We start from the raw sequence: 21,048 nt of genomic DNA on the forward strand, positions 1-21,048 counted from the left end.
TTTTTGCATTTGGTTTTAATGAAGGTCTTAAAGGTTAGATCTTTAAAAAAACTCATAATTTACGAGATGAAATTACTTTAATGTTTCATTTATTTCTTGATTTTTTAAAATTTTGGGTGTTATTGTTAATTACAATTATTGAGCTTTTTTGGACATCAGTAAATATGTTTTTTATTTATAATTATTTATCAATTAAATTCTTCTTTCTTTTTATGAAAATATATAGAATTTTTTTCTTTTTTTTGTATGTTTTAATTTTGTTTTGTTATGTTAATAGTTTCATTTTTTTTTAATAAGATTTTCATTTGGTTTTACTTATGACTTTTTTTGGATAATTAGGTTCACATCTTTTTTCGCTCTTCAAGTTGCATGTATTTTATATTTTTTTTGTTAGTTACTTTATGGTAAAGATGAATGTTAGTTACTTTTGGTTGATCCAATGCTCTTAGTACTTTCATGAGATTTATGAATCATATCTTTAAACCTTGTATTGGCAAATATGTAGTGGTATATTTTGATGATATTCTGGTGTACAACAAAGATAAGGACCAATACTTGAATCATTACACCACCTTGTTTGCATATTGAGGGAACAAAAACTTTATATTAACCTTTAAAAGTGCAGTTTATTTACTTATAGCCTCGTGTTTATGGGGTTTGTGGTGTCAAATAAAGGAATAAATATGGATCCCAACAAGGTTGAGGCAATTTTAAATTGGTCAACACCAGCATCTTTGCATGATATCCAAAGCTTCCATGACCTTGCATCTTTTTATAGGAGCTTCATTAGGAGTTTTAGCTCCATTGTGGCTTTTATCATCGAATGTTTGAAGAATGAAACTTTTAAATGGACTAAAGAAGCTTAACACAGCTTTGAGCTTATCAATACTAAGATCATTGAAGCTCTCATCTTGTCCATACTAGACTTTGATATAGTGTTCAAAGTAGAATGTGATGCATCTAATTCTGAAATAAGTGCTATTTTAAGTTAAGGAGGAAAACCGATTGCATTTTTTAGTGAGAAGCTCAATGAAGTCAAGAGAAAGTATTTAACCTATGACAAAGAGTTCTACGCCACATGTAAAGCTTTTTTCCATTAGAGTCAGTATCTCTTTCCCAAGCCATTTATCCTATATTCAGACCATGAGGCTTTGAAGTTTATCAATAGTTAGCACAAGCTCAACCAAAAGCATACAGCTTGGGTGGAGTTCCTTCAAGCCTACAACTTCACTATCAAACATAAATCAAAAACTCAAAATATGGTGATAGATGCTTTGAGTCAAAAAAACTCTTTATTAGGGATTATAGCTGTTGAAGTTATTGGATTTGATGTGGTCAAAGGGCTCTATTAGACAAATCCTTACTTTGTTGAAATTTAAGAAAAATGCAAGCAAAGACCACACAAACCAAATTTTGTTGCATGATGGATATCTCTTTAAGGCTAATAGCTTTTCCATTCCTTTATGTTTTTTAAGACAGGCCTCAATCAAATAAGCTCATGATGGTGCACTAAGTGGACATTTTGAAAGAGGATAAGATACTTGTTCTTTTACAGTATAGGTTTTATTGGTCGAGAATGAAAAAAAGATGTGATGAAACACCTTGAACGTTATAGAATGTGCCACATTGCCAAGAGTCATGCTCAAAATACTGGATTGTATACTCCACTACCCGTGCCTAATGTTCCTTGGGAAGATGTTAGTTTGGACTTTGTAGTTAGATTGCCTAGAACTCAAAAGAACAAAAACTCCATCATGGTGTTATGGATCATTTTTTCAAGATGGCCCATTTCGTTCCTTGTACCAAAATTATATATGCTTCTCAAGTTTCTAATTTGTATTTCAAGAAAATTGTAAGGCTACATGGAGTTTCTAGATCTATGGTGTCTGATCAGGATTTCAAGTTTCTTAATCATTTTGGCACACTTTTTAGAGAAAGCTTGGCACCAATCTCAAGTATATTTTTTATCATCATCCTTAAATAGATGGTCAAATGAAAATAACCAATCGCAGCTTAGCTAATCTTCTAAGAAGTTATGTGAAAACAAAATCAAGCAGTGAGATCTTGTTTTAACTTAAGTAGAGTTTACTTATAACTGCTCACTAAGCCAAACCATTGGTTGCAATTTTTTTGAAGTGGTGTATATGAAGATGCAGAATAAATGGCTAAAGGTATCAAACAATTGTGTGAACAAGTGAGAGTTAAGATTTTACAGTAAAATAAAAAATATAAAAAGGCAACAAACAAGCATTGAAAATATATAAAGTTTAAAAAAGGTGATTTGGTACGAATTAACTTGCAGAAAGAAAAAGTTCTCCAAGAAATTTGGCAAATTATAACTTAAGGCAAATGGTCCATTTAAAATTTTTTAATGCATTAAGAAGAATGCCTACAAGATAGAGATTTTCGACACTTATAAAGTATCTTCCAACTTCAGTGTTGTTGATTTATGACCCTACCATGGCGAGAAGACTAATTCAGACTTGATGACAAGTCTTTTCCAACCAGAGAAGATTGATATCAAAGTGTCAACATATCTTACAACTTGGACTGAGATTAAGGGTTATTCAAAAATAAGATGGGCCTATCCTTGGTCCAAATATACTAAACAAATACAGAAATAAAGTGGGTTAGAATAAGAAGATTGTGTTCATACTAGCTTAAAAAGAAGAGTATGAAGATAGATGTGATTATGGTCAAATTCATTATTATGTAAACTGCAATAGTAAATGGGTTAACATGTAAATTTCTTGATTTTAAGCAAGATTCTAGTAATTCAATATGAAAGTTTTCATGCTTTGAAGGATGTTCCTAGCAAATTTATTTTTTATTATTCTTTGGTAGATAGTTTTCTTTATCTTTAATTAATCTTTTAGATTATTCTTCAAGTTTTGTATCTCTTAGGTGGATTTCCTAAAGTTGTAAACTTCTATTATTCTATATCCTTAATTAGAATTCTTAAGGTGGTATTTTTGTATCTCTTAGTGTCTAGTCTTGGTGATGAATTTTTATTCATTTCAATCCAATAATCATATTTTGTCATTATTCAAATTTTGGTGAGTTATTTTTTTTGTGAGCTGTTTTTATTTGCAATTTTTCTTTAACATCTCAACCATCAATTCTCGACATCAATATGGCTGCACACTTTTTAACTAAGCATACAGAACAAGTTGAGGATAATGTGGTATAGGTAGATGAGTGTCCAGTGTTCTTCAAAGAAACAATTGAATGAGATTGTACCAGTTCATTTTAATATGAATAAAAGCATAATTTTCAAAATAAAAAATTGGATTCTTCTTATTTCAAACATAGATACAAAAATTAGTTTGTGCTATGAGAAATAGGTAATTACTTAAGTATTTTATGTAAATATGATTTTTTTTTTTTTGGAATCTCTTAATGTTTTTTGGTTTGGTTAGTTTGTGATTTAATTCACAGCTTGGATTATTAGAATTATTAAAAGGAAACATAAAGTAAAATATTAAAATTAAAGTAAGTAATATTACTTTTCTTCATTTAATAGTGGGATTAGGTGTTTTTAGTTGTTAATGAAGCCTAATTCTTACCTTTCAATCTAAAGCTAAAGAAAAATTTTTAATGAAATTGGCGTTAATAAATCCTTTTCAAACCGTAGTTGGTGTGCTTCACATTTAGGCAATTGTAGCGATGAATAAAATAATTTTTTGTTAGGAAACATTTATTAAATGCAGTGAGAAAAGTCTATGAGATAATGAGATAAGTCAGTATAACATTCTATTTAGTCATGACTAAGGCTTATGCCATCATATGCATTAGCATAAATATTTTCATTAAAGATGATATTGTCATTTAAATATTTTTATATTTTAAGAATTCTTCAATAAAACTATTTTTTGTTATCAAGATTTTCTTGTGCTTTTTCAAGCTTTAGCGTTTCACCATCCTTTAAAGTTCCAAAGTTTCATAAGGTAATTTTTTACTTACTTCTTAGTGGTTTAGTAAATTTTGTAATTTTTATTTACGTAGCTCCTTTTGTTGTAATTAATTCAAATTATTTAGATTTATATATTAATTATTTCATGTTTAATTTGGATTGATTTTAATTTAATTTTAATATGTAACAAAAATCTGTTTACGATAGAGCATGTAAAACCAGTAACAGAAAAAACTAGGAACTTGAATTTGATCATTTGGAGACCCCAAATGCAGAACTAGGAAAACCAATAATAAAAGAAACTTATAGTTCGTTGATTTTTGTTTACATACAAGTTTGATATGAGTTTAATCTAAGTAAGGCCCATGGAATGATGCCTATCTTCAAGTTAAACTATATTATTTAATGTGTATTTTATTATCTTGCAATATAGCGCATGTTTATATCTTAGTATAAAACAAAGTCAAATTATATCGACATAAAATTAATATTTTTATAATTTCATGTATGATTAATATTTTAACAAGTCAAATTTGGATTTAACAACATAATCATAAATATTACGCACTGGAAAGTTTCAAATCTATATGATATTTATATCATATTAATCGAAAATACTGTTTTTTCAATATATATTTAATAATTAAAATTTTTTATATCAAACAAATAATTAAATATTTTTTATTAATTTAAAATTTAACATGCATGATTTATACAATAAAATATAAAATACAATAATTGATTTAAATAACATAAATAGTATAAAAAGTATGAAATAATATAAAATTAAATTAGTTTTACGCTGATGAAATTAAATCTTACTCTAAAAAAAATAATTTAGATTGTGGTACGAAGCAAAGGCGGAAAACGAAGGCCAAAATGAATGAGGGAGAGGGGGGAACACAAGAGGCAAACAAAGGGAAGGAGTTGGTGAGGCGTCTGATCTGATCAGATGTCTCTGTTGCATAAACACAGCAATCCAAAGTCTCTGATTTGAAATAATTGTACGGTGTGGATAACCTTGGAAATCTGGACACTGATGAGAGAGTGCGAGAGCGAGACAGTCGCGGGGCCATGATGCTGTGCTGTCGTGCTTATGTTCATCTCTCGATAGTCAACTCGTCTCTGACCACCCATTCATTTTCAACTCCACTTCCGAAACTTTACCATACTACTCACTTGCACTCAATTTATCCGCCAACCCCCCGCCTCTTCCAAATTCAATATCTCGTGATCGACTACGTGCCCTTTTTTCATTCGTCCGGATAAATCTAAAAGCGCTTTTTATATTTTGGCTTTCTACGCAGCCAATACAACGTTGACGCCAAAAAATTTAAAATGCCTTTTTTTTTTTTTTTGTAACCGATGAATTAAAAGAAAAGAGAACGAAGGAAATTTGTAGATCCAGATTTCAGAATCCTTCCAATCCTAGTTGAGCTCCCTTCCACGTCATCGATCCTCGTAATCTCCTATGAGATAAACCACAGCCGTTTGATAAAAACCGAAAGTTAGCCATCCCCAGCCGTTGGATTATTTCTCCTACCCTCTTCCTCTCCTTCTATCCCAAAGCCTTTCCCTTTTAAATCCAACCCTTCTCCTTTCCCACCATCTTCACAACAACAACAACAGTTTCCTTCCTCTCTCTATTTCTTTCGCTGTCAGAGTCAGACAGAAGATAAAAGAGTTTCAAGTTTTAATGGCGACTGAAGAAACTAATAATACACAGGGCCTTCCTCAACAATCTTCTCTTCCAGACTACCCTCAGGTAGTTGAATTTTGTCCTAATGTTTTGTTGGGTTCTTTGGTCATTTCATGTGTGCTTAATTTTCTTTCTGATTTTACTGTGTAGATGATTTTGGAAGCGATAGAGGCATTGAACGAGAAAGCGGGGTCGAATAAGTCAGCAATCGCGAAGCACATCGAGTCGACTCACTCAGATCTCCCAGCGGCTCAGTCCACTCTGCTTTCCCACCACCTCAACAAGATGAAACAAAGCGGTCAAATTGTTATGTTGAAGAACAATTACTCGAAACCCGACCCCAATGCTCCACCCAAGCGTGGACGAGGGCGTCCACCTAAACCCAAGGTTCCTCTTCCACCTGGTACCGTCGTCTCCCCACCTAGGCCTCGTGGTCGTCCGCCTAAGCCCAAAGATCCATTTGCTCCACCTAAGCCTAAAACCTCCATCGGTACTGGAAGGCCACGTGGACGCCCCCCTAAGAAGGCAAAGACTGGTTCCATCACTGCTCCTTCACCTACCGGCGTTAAGCGAGGTCGAGGTCGGCCGCCGAAAGTGTAACCGTCGGTGGGTTTTCAACTATAGTGAAGCTTAAACAAAGAGAGAAAAAGAGGGAGTTAGCTAGGTTTTTTCTTTTTTTTCCCCTTTTTAACTTTAATTTTTAGGCGTTGTTTTAATTCTCTACTAATCGATGTTTTAGCTTTTTTAATTTCAATTTTAATTATTTTTGGGGGAAAGTGTTGTAATGTTATTAGTGGAGGGGATTTAGATTTTAGTGCGACTCTCTGTAATTTGCATGTAAATTTGTTGAATTATGTAGTCATTTTCACCTACCACATCTCTCAGTGCTTTTGCTTTTTTCCTCTGTAAAGAAAATACTACTTCTACTATCAATATTTTGCTTGTTACCTTTTTGTGAATTGCTTTAATGATGATGAATAATTTGAACTAAGGTAATTTAAATGAGTTTATATTTAAAATATTATCAAAATACGTTATTTTATTAATTAGTAAATATTAATTTTTAAAATTAATATATAAAAATTTATATTTAAAAAAATTATTTGTTAATAAAATGTTATTATTTGATTTATTTTATTATTAGGATAATATTATTTAATTTATTAATGGTATAAAAATTTTATATATTGATAATATATATATATTTTTTCTTTCTTTTGATTTAATGAGTTGTGAAGAAACTTTACAGATAATATTGTGTAAAAATATGTGACAACATGTTTCCTTTTTGGGAGCACGCTTGAAATTTGGTTATGAGAATCATCATAATTTAAAAGATGGAAAAAAAGGGAAGGAATATTTTGTGAATTTTTATTTGGTGAATTGGTTGTTTTGCACATGGGAGCCAAAGGCAAAGCAATGAAAAAGTACTCAAATTTGAAAATAATTTGGGCGGGTTTACGTTTTTTTTTTTAATTTATTTTTTCAAGGGGTATTTGAAATAGTGTTTTTGGTACCCAATTTGCAGAATTTTCCTTCATAATTTGTGCAAGCAACAGTAGCTGACAAAAGTTTGTCAGTTGGACTTTGCTTCTTCCTTTGTTTTCTTTGGTTGGACTCCACTCAATTTAGAACAAGATATTTTTATTTTTTATACAAGGGAGGATAGAGTATAAAAATTAGCAAAATCATTTTGTTTTGATCTCACCTAAGTAAAGAGGCAATTATTTTAATAAAGTAGGGAAAAGAACCGATATACCTTTCTCCATCTTTAAGCAAAGTCAAGGTGTTGCCTCAAATTAATATTTGGATTGCTATATAAAAAAAAATTTTTAACTTTGAGAAAGAAGAATTATTTTATAACATAGTTACTCACTCACTCTATATATGTAGATATACAATTTGATTCAGGTTCAGATTAATTAGATCTGATCCAAATGAATAAGTTTATTTGTATTTTTATTTATTTATTAATATATATTTTCTATTATTATTATTATTATTTTTTTAACTTTACTTTTTCTTGATGGATTTTCGGCTGAGATTAAGATAAAAAAATTAGAGTGTATTCTACCGTGAATTTGGAGGTTGGCAGATGTGTGATTGGATTCAAAGATTGAATCTAAATTCTAAAAAGAATTAAGATTAATCAAAAACTCTTCTGATCAATCTCTATAAATAAGTGTTGAAACATAACCCACATGGCACAAAAAAACACAACAGAGAGAGGAAACAGAAGCAAAATTGTGTTTAGAATTTTTAAATTTTTTTTTGAATTTTTTAGAGTTTTTTTTTCTAAAAAATTTCTAGAAATTTTTTAGAATTCAACGAAATTTTTCGGTGAACTTTGAATTTTTTGACAAGTTTTTTGACCAACTTTAAAGTTTTCGATGTCTTTTTTCAGATTTCGGTAGAACATTCAATCAGAATCTAAGATTGTTTAGAAAGAAAGAGGAGAAAAGAAGGGAAAATAGAGGAAAAGAGAAGGGAAATATGAAGAAAAATCGAGTTTCAGCCTTATATATCTTCCCCAAAATGACGTCGTTTTTGCGTTAGTAAATCCACATGATCTGCGTGTTTTGTTAAGATCCGACCCGACCCGTAGCGCATCCGATCCAGTGACTCGCTTCTCCTCTTAGGTTCAAGCCGAGCCAAGCGTTTTCCTGTTGAGCTGCACATCCGAGCTGTCGTTCTTCCTGGAGCTGAGTCGTGTTAAGTCAAATTGAGCCATTGCAAAGGTTTTTTTTTCTTATTTATTTATTTATTATTATTATTATTATTTATTGATTATATTAGAATAATTTGATATTTTTTATTTTATTTTATTTTTTTAATGATTTTCTTAAAATAAAATTTTAAAAAAAATATTTTTGAGTAAAAGTTAATAGCATCAATTTTCTTTGAAAATAAGTTTTCTAAAAAATATTTTTGAGAAAAAGTTGAAAGTATCAATTTTTCTTGAAAATAAATTTTTAAAAAATATTTTTGAGGAAAAGGTAAAAGTATCAATTTTCATTGAAAATAAAATTTTTAAAAAATATTTTTGAGGAAAAGTTGAAAGTATCAATTTTTCTTGAAATTAAAGTTTAAGAAAAATATTTTGGGGAAAAGTTAGAAGTACCAATTTTTCTTAAAAAAAAAAAAACGTTTTAAGGAAAAGTTGAAAGTATCAATTTTTTCTGTACAAAAGCAATGAGTTTTTAAAGAGAAAATGATTTATATTTAATGCTGAATCATTATTCTTTTTTTTTTTCATTTTATTTCTTTTTCTTTTTGAATTTTCTTTAATGTTAAATAATCTGACGATAGAACCTCTGCAAGTGAAACAATAGTTTTCTTGCATACTCTTGAGGTGAGAGAATTTTTTTAATTTTTTACTAAAAGTATTAGAGTTAATTGAGAATAATTTTCAATAATTAATTACTTGGTAAACTTTTAAGGCTTATTGCATAACACAAAATTAAGCTAGTACCATCTTTTGATGGGCGTTGTGAGGGTGCTATAACCTTTCTCACACTTAATCGTGCTCTTAAACCCTGTTCCGGTTAGTAGACCTGAACCTATTCTTTTTGGGACCCTTAAGCTTAGATGTTCCTTAAAAGGATAAATTCTTTAGGTAGTCAATTGCACATAGATAAAAAAGATTGGTAGTGACTCCTAAAGATAATGTCGAGCGATGGATCCCCAGATTTAGACGTTATGACAATTTGGTGACTCAGTTGAAAAAAGTCGAGAGTCAGGTCAGTAAATAAATTTGTATTATCCAAAAGCCTAATAAAATTGAACCTTTTGTATAGATTTTTTTATTCATTCATTTTTATTTACTTTGTTAATTATGTCATTCATATGCATGTGCATAACATAAGTTCTATATCTGAGCTCCGTTCCTCTAGGAGAAAATAAAGTACCTATTGCTTTCATGAGGTTTAATGCCTCCGCAGTGGCTAACGAAATACTCTCACTCAAATTGAACCTTTTTCACTTATAGCCTGTAATAAGTGAGGATTGGGTGCTTACTAGTCTGTGATGGACAATGATGTAAGGAGCAATTTGGAAACTTTTAGACTTTAATCTCAAACCACATATAGTGAACCTTAAGAATGCCTAACCTATAGATAGAGCCATTTTTCTTCCCTTTTAGAATTGATCAAAAGCATATGGTTCATTCTTCTTATTCTGTGTGATGTTTTAATTTACTTAGTTATTTATTTATTCCTTATTATTTGGTATACTAACCTCTTTTCTTATTCATGTTTGCATGATCCATACTCATATCATAAAGTTACATAAAGAACATTTGCTTGAAAGACGATCTTTAACAAAAGGTTTTTTATGGACTCCACAGAACGATTAGTTTGCTCTTCATCTGTACTAGCTCTTTGTAAGTCACCCAACGAAATAAAGGTTCAGTCAGAAAAGATTCAACTAAAGATGAGGGATTGTTTACCAATCAGTTATGATTTTACTTTATCTCAAGAAACATTTATCATCCTCAAACAAAATAATCTAGAAGATTTGTTTGATATATGGAAGAAAATGAATTCGTCAAGACAAGAGCGATTTTGCTAGAGACATGGGTATATAGCACACCTTCTTGCAGTAAATATCGATAATCAACTAGTTAGAGCTACAGTGTAATTTTGAGATCCTACATACAAGTGTTTCATCTTTAATGAAGTGGATCTGACACCAACCATCAAAAAATATTCGACCTTGTTGGGCTTACAACTCAAGGCTCCTGACAATATATATGTTAAAAAAAATAAGTCAAGATTTCGTAAGGATTTGGCCCATCTCATGGGGATAGACAAGGAGATTATGGATTTTCACATAAAGAAGAAACAAGAATAGGTTTGCCTACCTTGGAAATTTTTTCATGATTTTTTAGTGCAACATGCTGACGAGGAACGATGATTAGATGTATTTACCTTAACCATATACGGAATGATGATATTTCCAAAGGTTTTGGGTCATATTGAAATAACAGTGGTTGACTTCTTTGAAAGTGTGATCAACGGCTGTAACCCTTAAACAGTAATATTAGCAGAGACTGTTAGATCTTTAAGTCACTGTTATCGAAAGAGAAAACGTTTTATAGGTTGTATACAGTTATTGTTCGTATGGATGAAAAGCCATTTTGAGTGAAAAAAATATGCTTTCTCAAAGCTTTATGTCCGTAATTGAGCTCCGATCAAAGAATTCTGTGAAAATGAGTGGTTAGAATAAAAGTAAAAAAAAAAAATGGATAGCTTTCTTACAAGAACTGACAAGTGCCAAGGTAAAATGGTTGGTCACATGGATGAATCGTGAGCCTATGTTATATTAGTGTGAAGAAACACTGTGGTCCCACTTCTAGATTTATGAGGAGCAACAAGTTATGGACCACTTCTAGCAAGAAGACAGTTTGGGGTAAAATAGTTCATTCCTATGACACATAGGCTTCATCAATTAGATTTTTCTTACAGCGAGTCTAAAGCATTTCAGAGGATGAATAAGGTGATTAAAGCATGAAAAAATCCTCGTAGAGTGAGTCTTGGATCATTCACTGATAAAGTCACTCTAGGGTATTTACTTTGGAGAGCAAGATGAAGATAAAAAAATGGTATTCATTTATGAAAACTTTCAATCGTCAATAGAAGGAAAGCTTGAAGAGACACCATCAAAATTAGAGCTTACGACAAAAGAATTTGAGTCTAAAAAGGATAAGTTAAGGTAAAAAATCTAAAAGCTTCGAGAAAAAAAAAATCAGTGAAAGATAGAGCTTAAAGACATGAAGCTAGAGTTTGTAAGACTACTAGAGAATGTGATACAGCTGTTAAAGACCTAGTAGAGCTACACTAAGAACATAAGAGGTTATGTGTAAGTGAAAGGGCCAATAAGATAATAATTATTGAGCTCACTGAAGAGAATAAGCGATTGAAGCAAGAATTTACTGAATTAGAGGAAGAAAGTACCTAAGTATAGATAGAAAATAACATGTTGAATAGTTACCTAAACAGGTTGAGACAGAGGTGGAATGAATAAGAAGACTACATTGCTACATTGGTTAGAGAGTATAGAGAGTTATCATACCAAGTTTGGTGTGATAAAAGAGAGAACCTAGAAAGATAGAAGTACATTAAGCACTTAATGACCCAAATTTACAAAGGGTTATGCAAGGTAAGGAGATGATAGAAGAAGTAAAAGCATTGAAAAAAATGATAGCCCAGTAAGAGAACATAGGTAACGTCTCTTGAACTTCATCGAGAAAGCTAGAACCTAGTATGAGCAGATTAAATGATTTTATAGTTATAACTCTAGAATGATAGATTCTATGTAAATGAAAGTTTTTAGAATAAATGAAATCTTTTGGTTGAACACTGTCTTAAGGTAAATGTTCTCTTTATGCATGTATTTTCATTCATTACATTCTCATTCAATACATTTAACAAAGTAACTATGAGTTAGTCATATAAACTTGCTAATTCTAAGATATGGTATTTAAGATTCAATAATAGCTCCATCTAGCAAGAACTTTATCTATCGATATAACACAAGAGCTAGAGCTAGACAAATAGAGCAAAAAAACTCTCATCAATTTGAAAAACTAGAAAAAGCATAAAAAAAATTAAAAATGAGTTGAACAAGATTTTGGATGCTCTCAGCAAGCTAAACAAGGAAAAAAGAATAGAAAAAAATATAAGCCAACAAGGCCCCCATCACAAAAAGTGGTGAAGCTTCTATATCTTTCAGGTTTTGGTCCATAACAAGCTCAGTCTACAGAAGATATACCACCATAGTAGTTTACATATCTTGTATACCCTAAAATGCCATCAGTTTCAAACTCAAAGTATTGCCATAGCTATGTAAATCTTGTCTTTACTGAAAAAGTAGTAGAATTGATCCAAGTTTTTGATCTAGATGACTTGAAAGAAAATAAGAAAGAAAAGGCAAATGTGGTGGAATCTTAGGAAGATTCAAAGATTAGTATGCTTGAACAAAGGTTACAGGCTGTAAAAAGAATTGGATTTTATGATTCTGTCGATGCTGCTGGGCTTTGCTTAGTCCCAGATGTAGTCATTTCACCAAAGTTTAAAGTGTCAGAGTTAGAGAAATATGATGGTACAAAGTGTTCGAAGACTCACATTAGTATATATTATCGAAAGATGGTAGCCCATGCCCATAATAAAAAACTATTAATGCATATCTTTCAAGATAGCCTTACAGGCTCTGTTGCTAGGTGGTATGTCCAGTTGGATAAAACTCGTATCCGTTCTTAGAGTGATATAGCTCATGATTTCATCAATCAATATCGATATATTATAGATCTTGTTTCTGATCGTTTATCTTTAGAGAACCTAAAAAAAAAAAAGATAAATGAGTCTTTTAAAAAATATGTCCAAAGATGGAGAGATGTAGCTTTTCAAGTGTAACCTCTCTGACTGAGAAAGAGATTATAGTACTGTTTGTCAGCATTTTGAAATCTTTCTATTATGAAAAGATGATAAAGAATGCAACCAAAAACTTTGTTGACATGATGATTTTAGGAGAAATTATTGAGAATGTCATCAAGAATGACAAGTTGAAAGAAGGTGAAGCATCCAACAAAAGAGTCCCCAAGAAAAAAGAGACTGAAGCTCAGGCTGTGAGCTTTGATAAATAGTAATTCGAAGATTATCAACCTTACTCACCATAAGGATACCTTTCATATTATCTTACTATAAATAACACTTCTTCTTACTCATACCAACCATTCACATAGTTATCTTATCTCTAAACTTATTAACCTCTTTTTAGGCCTCAGAATACCATATATAGTCTTAGTACCCCAAGACCCTAGACTCGTCCAGCAGGCCTAATGAAAGGTTCTCGAGAACAACGAATCACTCGTGAAAAACTTGTATTTGACCCAATCTCTATGACCTATACGGAGTTATATCATGAGTTTTACAATAGTTATCTGATTACTCTAAGTAAGAGCTACTTAAGCCACCTTACCCTAAGTGGTATGTTCCTACAGCCTATTGTGACTATCACTAACGGATTGCTGGTCACTCTACTAAAAATTACACTACCTTAAAACACAAAGTGCAATGGCTAATCAAGGATAAAATGATTAGTTTTGATACAAGAGGGGTAATGGCATCAAATGTTAGTGGTAATCCTTTGTTTAATCACAATGTGAATGCTCTGAGTAATGAACAGAAGCATTATTTGAAGAGAAAAGTTACAGATATTAGAACATCTCTTAGTCAGCTATTTGATGCTTTGAAAAAAGTTGACATGATACATAAGTGAGTCCACACTGTTATCATAGAACATATATAGCAGGTACTAGTTGTAAATATCATAGTGAGGCAATGGGTCACTTTATCGAAACTTATGAGTAGTTGCACTAAGAGATATAAAAGCACTTGGATTCATACCAGATGGAAGTTTATGAAAAGAAAGAAGACTTAGAGAGTGTTAAAGTATCCATGACTGACAAGCCCGTAAAACTATTTTTAAAATCAATGACGATTCACTGTGAGAATAAGCCAAAGTCAGTTATAGACAAACTCATTTCTCAATCGATAACTTTTAAAGTTCTGACTCTTTTTTCATATAAAGATGATAAAGTTGTACCTTAAAAATATGGTTATGATACAGTGGTTTAAAAACAAGAAGAGAATGCCTCTAAAACTAATACCTCCAATATAACTGGTGTAGGAGGTATTACTCAAAATGAAAGATGCTACACTCTAAAAATATTGAAGAAGGTTAAAAAAGAGAAAGCTAAGATATGAGAAGAACGAAATAACTTTGAAGTGAAACCTGAAGAGGATCGTCCGAAGCTGGTGTAAAAAAAATAGGCTTATAAATTTTTAAAGTCGATAAAACATAGTAAATATTCAGTTGTTGAATTGTTGAACAAAATGCCAGCACGAATCTCATTATTATCACTGTTATTGAATTCATAATCACATCGAAATACCTTGCTGAAAGTATTAAACTAGGCATTTGTGACACATAATGTATCTGTTGAATATATGAACCATCTGACTGAAAATTTAGTCATGTCAAGTTATATTTCATTAAGTGATAATGAGATTTCTCCATAAGAAAAAGGAAGTACCAAGGCTCTACATATCACAGTGAAATACAAAAGCCATATCATGGCTAAAGTTCTTATTGATAATGGCTCTACTATCAATGTCAGGCCTATGTCAACTTTGGTAAGGCTATCTATCGACTACTCTCATATGAAAGATAGTCAAATGATAGTGCGAGCTTTTAATGAGACCAAAAAAGAAGTTTTGAGAGATATAGAGATGCCCTTACAAATTGGGCCGTGCACTTTTAATGTGAAATTTCAAGTAATGGATATCTTTTTATCTTATAGCTGTTTACTAAGAAGGCCATGGATTCACATGGTAGGGGCTATTCCTTTTACTATTCACCAAAAAATTAAGTTCAACATGAAAGGCCAATTCGTGGTAGTGTTTAGAAAGGAAGACATGTTAGTGACCCAACCTTTGAATACCCCATATATAGAAACTGTTGAAGAAGTGGAGGAATGTTACTATCGATCTTTTAAACTAGTCAACTCTGTGGGTGAAAGATTTAAAAATTTACCTTTTTCAAAGATAATAACGAGTCAAGTCATCAATAAGGACTGATATCTAGGAATAAGACTGGCAAGAACTTGCAGGGAATAAAGAAACCCCCAACAGTGGTAAATAATAGTGAAAGGTTAGGCCTAGGCTATGAATAGCAGAATAAAAGATCAAGAGAAGGCCAATAGGTAAAACATTATCTCACACTTGTACAAACTTTCAGACCTGAAGGATTTATATACCTAGATGCAAAAAAAAGTATGGAAGAAGCTTTCACCCAATTAACCATCCATGCTATTGAAGATGGAATGGGGCTTAAGCAAGAAGGGTGGGTTTACCTTTGTCTATCAGATTATGAGCTAAACCATTGGAGTGCCATTGAAATGTTTTGACCTTTAAAACTAATTCAATGTAATTGTACATCCCAATAGTTATTGCCCAAGGCATTGGGGTAATTTTTCTTGTTTGGGCCATTTATCTTTTATTATTCTAATAAAGATTAAGAAGGATGCATTTTCATTCATTTCTTCTTGTGTCTTCATTATTACCATTTTTTTCAAATACATCTTGTCAACATATCCCATTTCATTCAATTTCAGGTCTTTAAATGAACATGAAGATAATTATAATAACAATCAAGAGGTTAGTTTTGAGAATTCAATTAACACTAATGAACTTAACAATGAAGAGAATTTTGAGGAATATGTTATGCCTTCAGACCTAATGAGATTGATTAAATAAAAAAATAAGCCAATTAAGCCTCATAGAAGATAATTGACTTAGTGAATCTGAGAGATGAAGAGAATAAGAAAGATGTCAAAATTGACACTTCACTTTTATCGAAGGATAGGCAACGTTTGGAAGATCTATTTTGGGAATTCATAGATGTATTTGCTTGGTCTTACCAGGATATACCAGGGCTAAGTATGGAGATAGTAGAGCATAGACTGCCCCTAAAGCTGAAATGTAAGTCAGTCCAGCAGAAATTGAGGCAAATGAAGCCTGAAATGCTACTAAAAATTAAAAAAGAGGTGAAAAAATAGTTTGATGCAAGCTTTTTACAAGTAGCTAAGTATTCAGAGTGGGTGGCCAATATAGTATCAATTTTTAAGAAAGATGAAAAAGTATGAATGTGTGTAGACTATCGTGATTTGAATAGGGCTAGCCCAAAGGTTAACTTTCTTTTACCTCATATCGACACACTGGTAGATAGCATGGCTAAACATTTAATTTTTTCTTTTATGGATGGATTCTCAGGGTATAATCAGATAAAAATAACTGTAGATAATATAGAACAGACTATTTTTGTGACTATGTAAGGAACATTTTGTTACAAAGTCATACCTTTTGGGTTAAAGAATACTAGGATAACATACCAAAAGACCATGGTGACGCTTTTCTATGACATGATGCACAAAGAGATTGAGGTGTACGTGGTGATATAATTATAAAATCTCATGAAAATGAAGATCATATCACCAACCTTAAAAAGTTATTTAAGACACTGAAAAAATTTTAGCTCAAGTTAAACCTAGTCAAGTGCACATTTGAGGTAAAGTCGGAGAAGTTACTATGCTTTGTGATCAGTGAAAGAGGAATTGAAGTTGATCCAGATAAAATACAGGTCATTCAAAGTTTTTCACCTTCGAGTACATCAAAAAAAGTTTAAAGTTTTTTGGGAAGGTTAAACTACATTTCACGATTCATATCTTAGCTTACTTATAAATGTGATCCCATTTTTAAGTTTCTCTATAAGAATAATCTTGGAGAATAGAACAAGAAATGTTAAGTACCTTTTGATAAAATTAAGTAATACTTGTCAAGTCCTCCCATGTTGGTGTCACCTATTTCAAAAAAACCCTTAATTTTATATCGACAGTGTGTGAAAATTCAATAAGATGTGTGTTAGGGCAGTAAGATGAGTATGATCGAAAAGAGAGCTATTTATTATTTGAGTAAAAAATTCACTGAATATAAGTCCAAGTATTCTCTTTTGAAAAAAATGTTTTGTGCATTAGCTTGGACTGCTAAAAGATTCGGATAATACATGCTCTATCACATTACTTGGCTTATAGCCAAACTGGATCCAATCAAATATATTTTTTAAAAGCTTTTTTTGTTTGAAAAAATTGCTAGGTGGCAAGTAATGCTCTCGAAATATGATATTATATATGTAAGCCAAAAGGCAGTAAAAAAAAGTGCTATAGCTAAGTTTCTTACAGATCATGTTACTGAAGAATATGAACTAATGAGATTAGAATTTTTCGATGAAGATCTAATGACTATTTTCCAATTAGAGAAAGGGAAGCATGAAGAAAGGTGTTGAAAGATGTAATTTGATGGAGCTACCAATGCCTTGGGACATGGAATTGGGGTAATTCTGATCTTTCCAAAAAAAAATAATACTATCCTGTAACAGCGATGTTAAATTTTAATTGCACAAATAACATTGCTGAATATGAGACATGTGTCATGGGTTTACAAGTTACTATAGATAAAGAGTGAAAGCATTAAAAGTGTTTAGAGACTCGGCTCTAGTTATATATCAATTGAAAGAAGAATGAGAGACGAGAGATTCAAAACTTGTTACACATCATAAGTATTTTTAGAGTTGATAAAATCGTTTACAGTATCTAGTTTGATTATTTACCTCGAGAGAAGAATCTGATTACCGATGTCTTGGCTATTCTGGCTGTAATGATTCGAATTAATGATAACACTGACATTCAACTTATCAGGCTAGATGTTAAAGATATAACAACTCATTGCTCTAATATAGAATAAGAGAATGATGGGAAGCCTTGGTATTATGATATCTTACAGTATATTAAGAATCAACAATACCTAGTTCAAGTAATAGAGAATGATAAAAGGGTCATCCAAAGATTAACTATGAGCTTTTTCCTAGATAGAAATGTTTTGTACAAAAAAAGCCATGATCAAGTATTGCTAAAATGCGTAAGTAAGATTGAAGCAAAAAAAATCATTGAAAAGGTGCATGATGAAATATGTAAGGCATATGCCAGTGGATATATGATGGCGAGATAGATCATGAGAGCAAGATACTACTAGTTGACAATGGAGAGTGATTGCATTAACTATGCTCGTAAATGCTATAAATGCTAGATATATGCCAAAAAGAATCATTTTAGATAATGCCAAGAATATGAATAATAGAATGATGCAGAAAATATGTGCCCAGTATGAGATCAAGCATCACAATTCAACATCATACCGTCCAAAAATGAATGGAGCAGTTGAGGTGACAAACAAGAATATAAAAAGAATTCTTGAGAAGATGATCGAGACCTATAAAAATTGGCATGAAAAGTTGCCATTTACACTATATGTATATCGAATGTTAGTGCATACCTCTACTGGGGTAACTTTATTTTTTTTTGGTTTATAGGATGAAAGTTATACTATAAGTGGAGATAGAAATCTCATCTTTAAAGGCTTTGAAAAAAGTTGAACTAGAAGAGGCTGAATGGATTCGAGAGTGCTATGAGCAATTGAATCTCATTGAGAAAAAAAGATTGATAGCGTTATGCCTTGGTCTGTTATATCAAAGAAGAATGATGAAAGCCCATGATAAAAAGGTTCGATCTCATTGCTTTCGAGAAGACAAGTTGATTTTAAAAAGAATTCTTCCAAATCAACACGATAATAGAGAGAAATGGATCCCGAATTAGGAAGGACCATATGTGGTAAAACGAGTTTTCTCGGGTGAAACATTGATACTGGCTGAGATGGATGGAAATGATTTATCCCATCCTATAAATTTTGATGCTATGAAGAAGTATTATGCTTAAAAAAATGAAAGAAATGAAAAAAATGAAAAAAAATAAAATGAAAAAAATGGAATGAAAAAGGAGAACTCAAGACGAAAACTCTAAAAAGACAGTTTGAGTCATAATGGGTTTATCTAAGTTGAAAACTGGAAAAGGTAGCTTAGATAAGAAGAACACAACATCAAATTTAAAAATTCATTAGTATGAAAGCTAGCAAATTCAGAAGAGCTCTAAGTTGTTAAGTGCATTAGATGATTGGATTTTCAGAAGAACCTTGAGATATGTTATCATGATTGTCTGATTGTTCATTTTTGGGCATTGTCTCCCTATGCCTATTTTTGTAATCTTTCTTGGCTAAAGTTTACCAATATTTTTGCTAATAAAAGACATTCCATTTCACTCTTTTTGTGCCTCTTTTATTGACTGTTTCCCAAACATTCTTATTATTTTCTTCTTAATACCTTATAATGGAATAAATGTGTAAATGCATTCTTACTTTTTGAGTTTGAAATAATGATTGATAAATGAATAATGGCATGGAAGATTTCTATATTATATTGAAGAAGTCAAGAGTAATAAAGGCAAATTTGAGATATTCAGTTCCTAATAAGGACATTGAATTTAGAAAGAGATTGCCTGCAGAAAGGATACGAGAATTAAATGAAAAAGATGATTAAGAGTTACACTGACTTGGTCTTTGAAGAACAAACGGTTCAGGGCACAAGAAAAGAGCTTGAAAAACTTGAGTACCACAATAGAATAAGAATTAATTAGCTAGCATTTGCATAGCATGCATTGAATTTTGCATAGCGTATACTGCATTCAAGAAAGTATAGTGCATAAATTCAAGAAGTAGGGGTATTCCAAGATCTCACATAAAGAAGATAAATGTAAAGACTTTTTGATTTTCCAATTCTTGTTTGAGAAAAAAGCTTGTGAGGTAAGTGTCTAATCCTTGAAAAAGAATATCTCTTGGCATTAGGATCGATTTGTAAGACCTTTGGGTATAATATCCTAAAATTCCTTCAAACATGATCTTTGACTCTTTTGGACATGATTGTCAAGGAGCAATTTATTTTTTCAAAGTCGTTGAGCTTTTGCTTAGAGGAGCTTTGTTTATTTTACCAAAAGTCATTGAGCCTTTGTTTAGATGAGCTTTGTTTATTTTTTCAAAGTCGTTGAGCTTCTGATTAGAGGAGCTTTAGTTATTTTCCAAAGTTGTGAGCCTCTGATTAGACGAGCTTTGTTTATTTTTTCAAAGTCGTTGAGCTTCTGTTTAGAAGAACTTAATCAAAATTTCAACAAAAAAAAAGTCGAGTGAAACCTTGAATGGGTGTCTACGACTTTGTACAGTTCTTGTTTCACATAAAATGTGCAAAGAGGGACAACTGTAGACACCCAATTTGATCCAGACCCTGGATCAATTGAGCTTGGTCCAAATGGGTAAGCCCATTTGTATTTATATTTGTATTTATTTATTTATAAATGTATTTTTTAATATATTTTATTATTATTATTTATCAATTAATACATTTATTTATTTATTAATATATTTTTTTCTATTATTATTATTATTATTTTGACTTTATCCTTTTTTTGATGGATTTTCGACTGTGATTATGATAAAAAAAATTAGAGTGTATTTTACTGTGAATTTGAAGGTTGGCAGAGGTGAGATTGGATTTAAAAATTAAATCCAAATCTCAGAGGGAATTGGAATTGATCAGAAACTATTATGATCAATCCCTATAAATAGGTATTGAAACAAAACCCACATGACACGAAAAAACACAACAGAAGCAAGATTGTGTTTAGAATTTTTTTAAAAAGTTTTTCAAAATTTTTGGAGTTTGTTTTTTGAAAAATTTTCAGAAATTTTTCAGAATCCGATGAAATTTTTCGGCTTTTCCAAAAATTTTTTAGCGAACTTTGAATTTTTTAACGATCAACTTTGAAGTTTTTGACGTCTTTTTCTAGATTCTGGTAGAACATTCAACCAGAATCTAGGATTGTTTAGAGAGAAGGAGAAGAAAAGAATGGAAGAAAAAGGAAATGAGAAGGAAAATTTGA

General features: G+C 31.3%; 1 protein-coding gene across 1 annotated transcript; it reads left to right on the forward strand.

The window, feature by feature from the left end:
* Positions 1-5,495: 5,495 nt before the first annotated feature.
* Positions 5,496-6,547, forward strand: LOC111317518 (HMG-Y-related protein A-like). The gene is made up of 2 exons (XM_022919948.2): positions 5,496-5,678; positions 5,763-6,547. Exons 1-2 carry the CDS (start codon positions 5,610-5,612, stop codon positions 6,210-6,212), a joined length of 519 nt encoding a protein of 172 aa, XP_022775683.1. The 5' UTR covers positions 5,496-5,609; the 3' UTR covers positions 6,213-6,547.
* The last annotated feature ends 14,501 nt before the right edge of the window (positions 6,548-21,048 follow it).

Source organism: Durio zibethinus, chromosome 2 (assembly GCF_047325235.1).
Source record: "Durio zibethinus cultivar Kanyao isolate XHJ-2024 chromosome 2, ASM4732523v1, whole genome shotgun sequence".
NCBI lineage: Eukaryota > Viridiplantae > Streptophyta > Magnoliopsida > Malvales > Malvaceae > Durio > Durio zibethinus.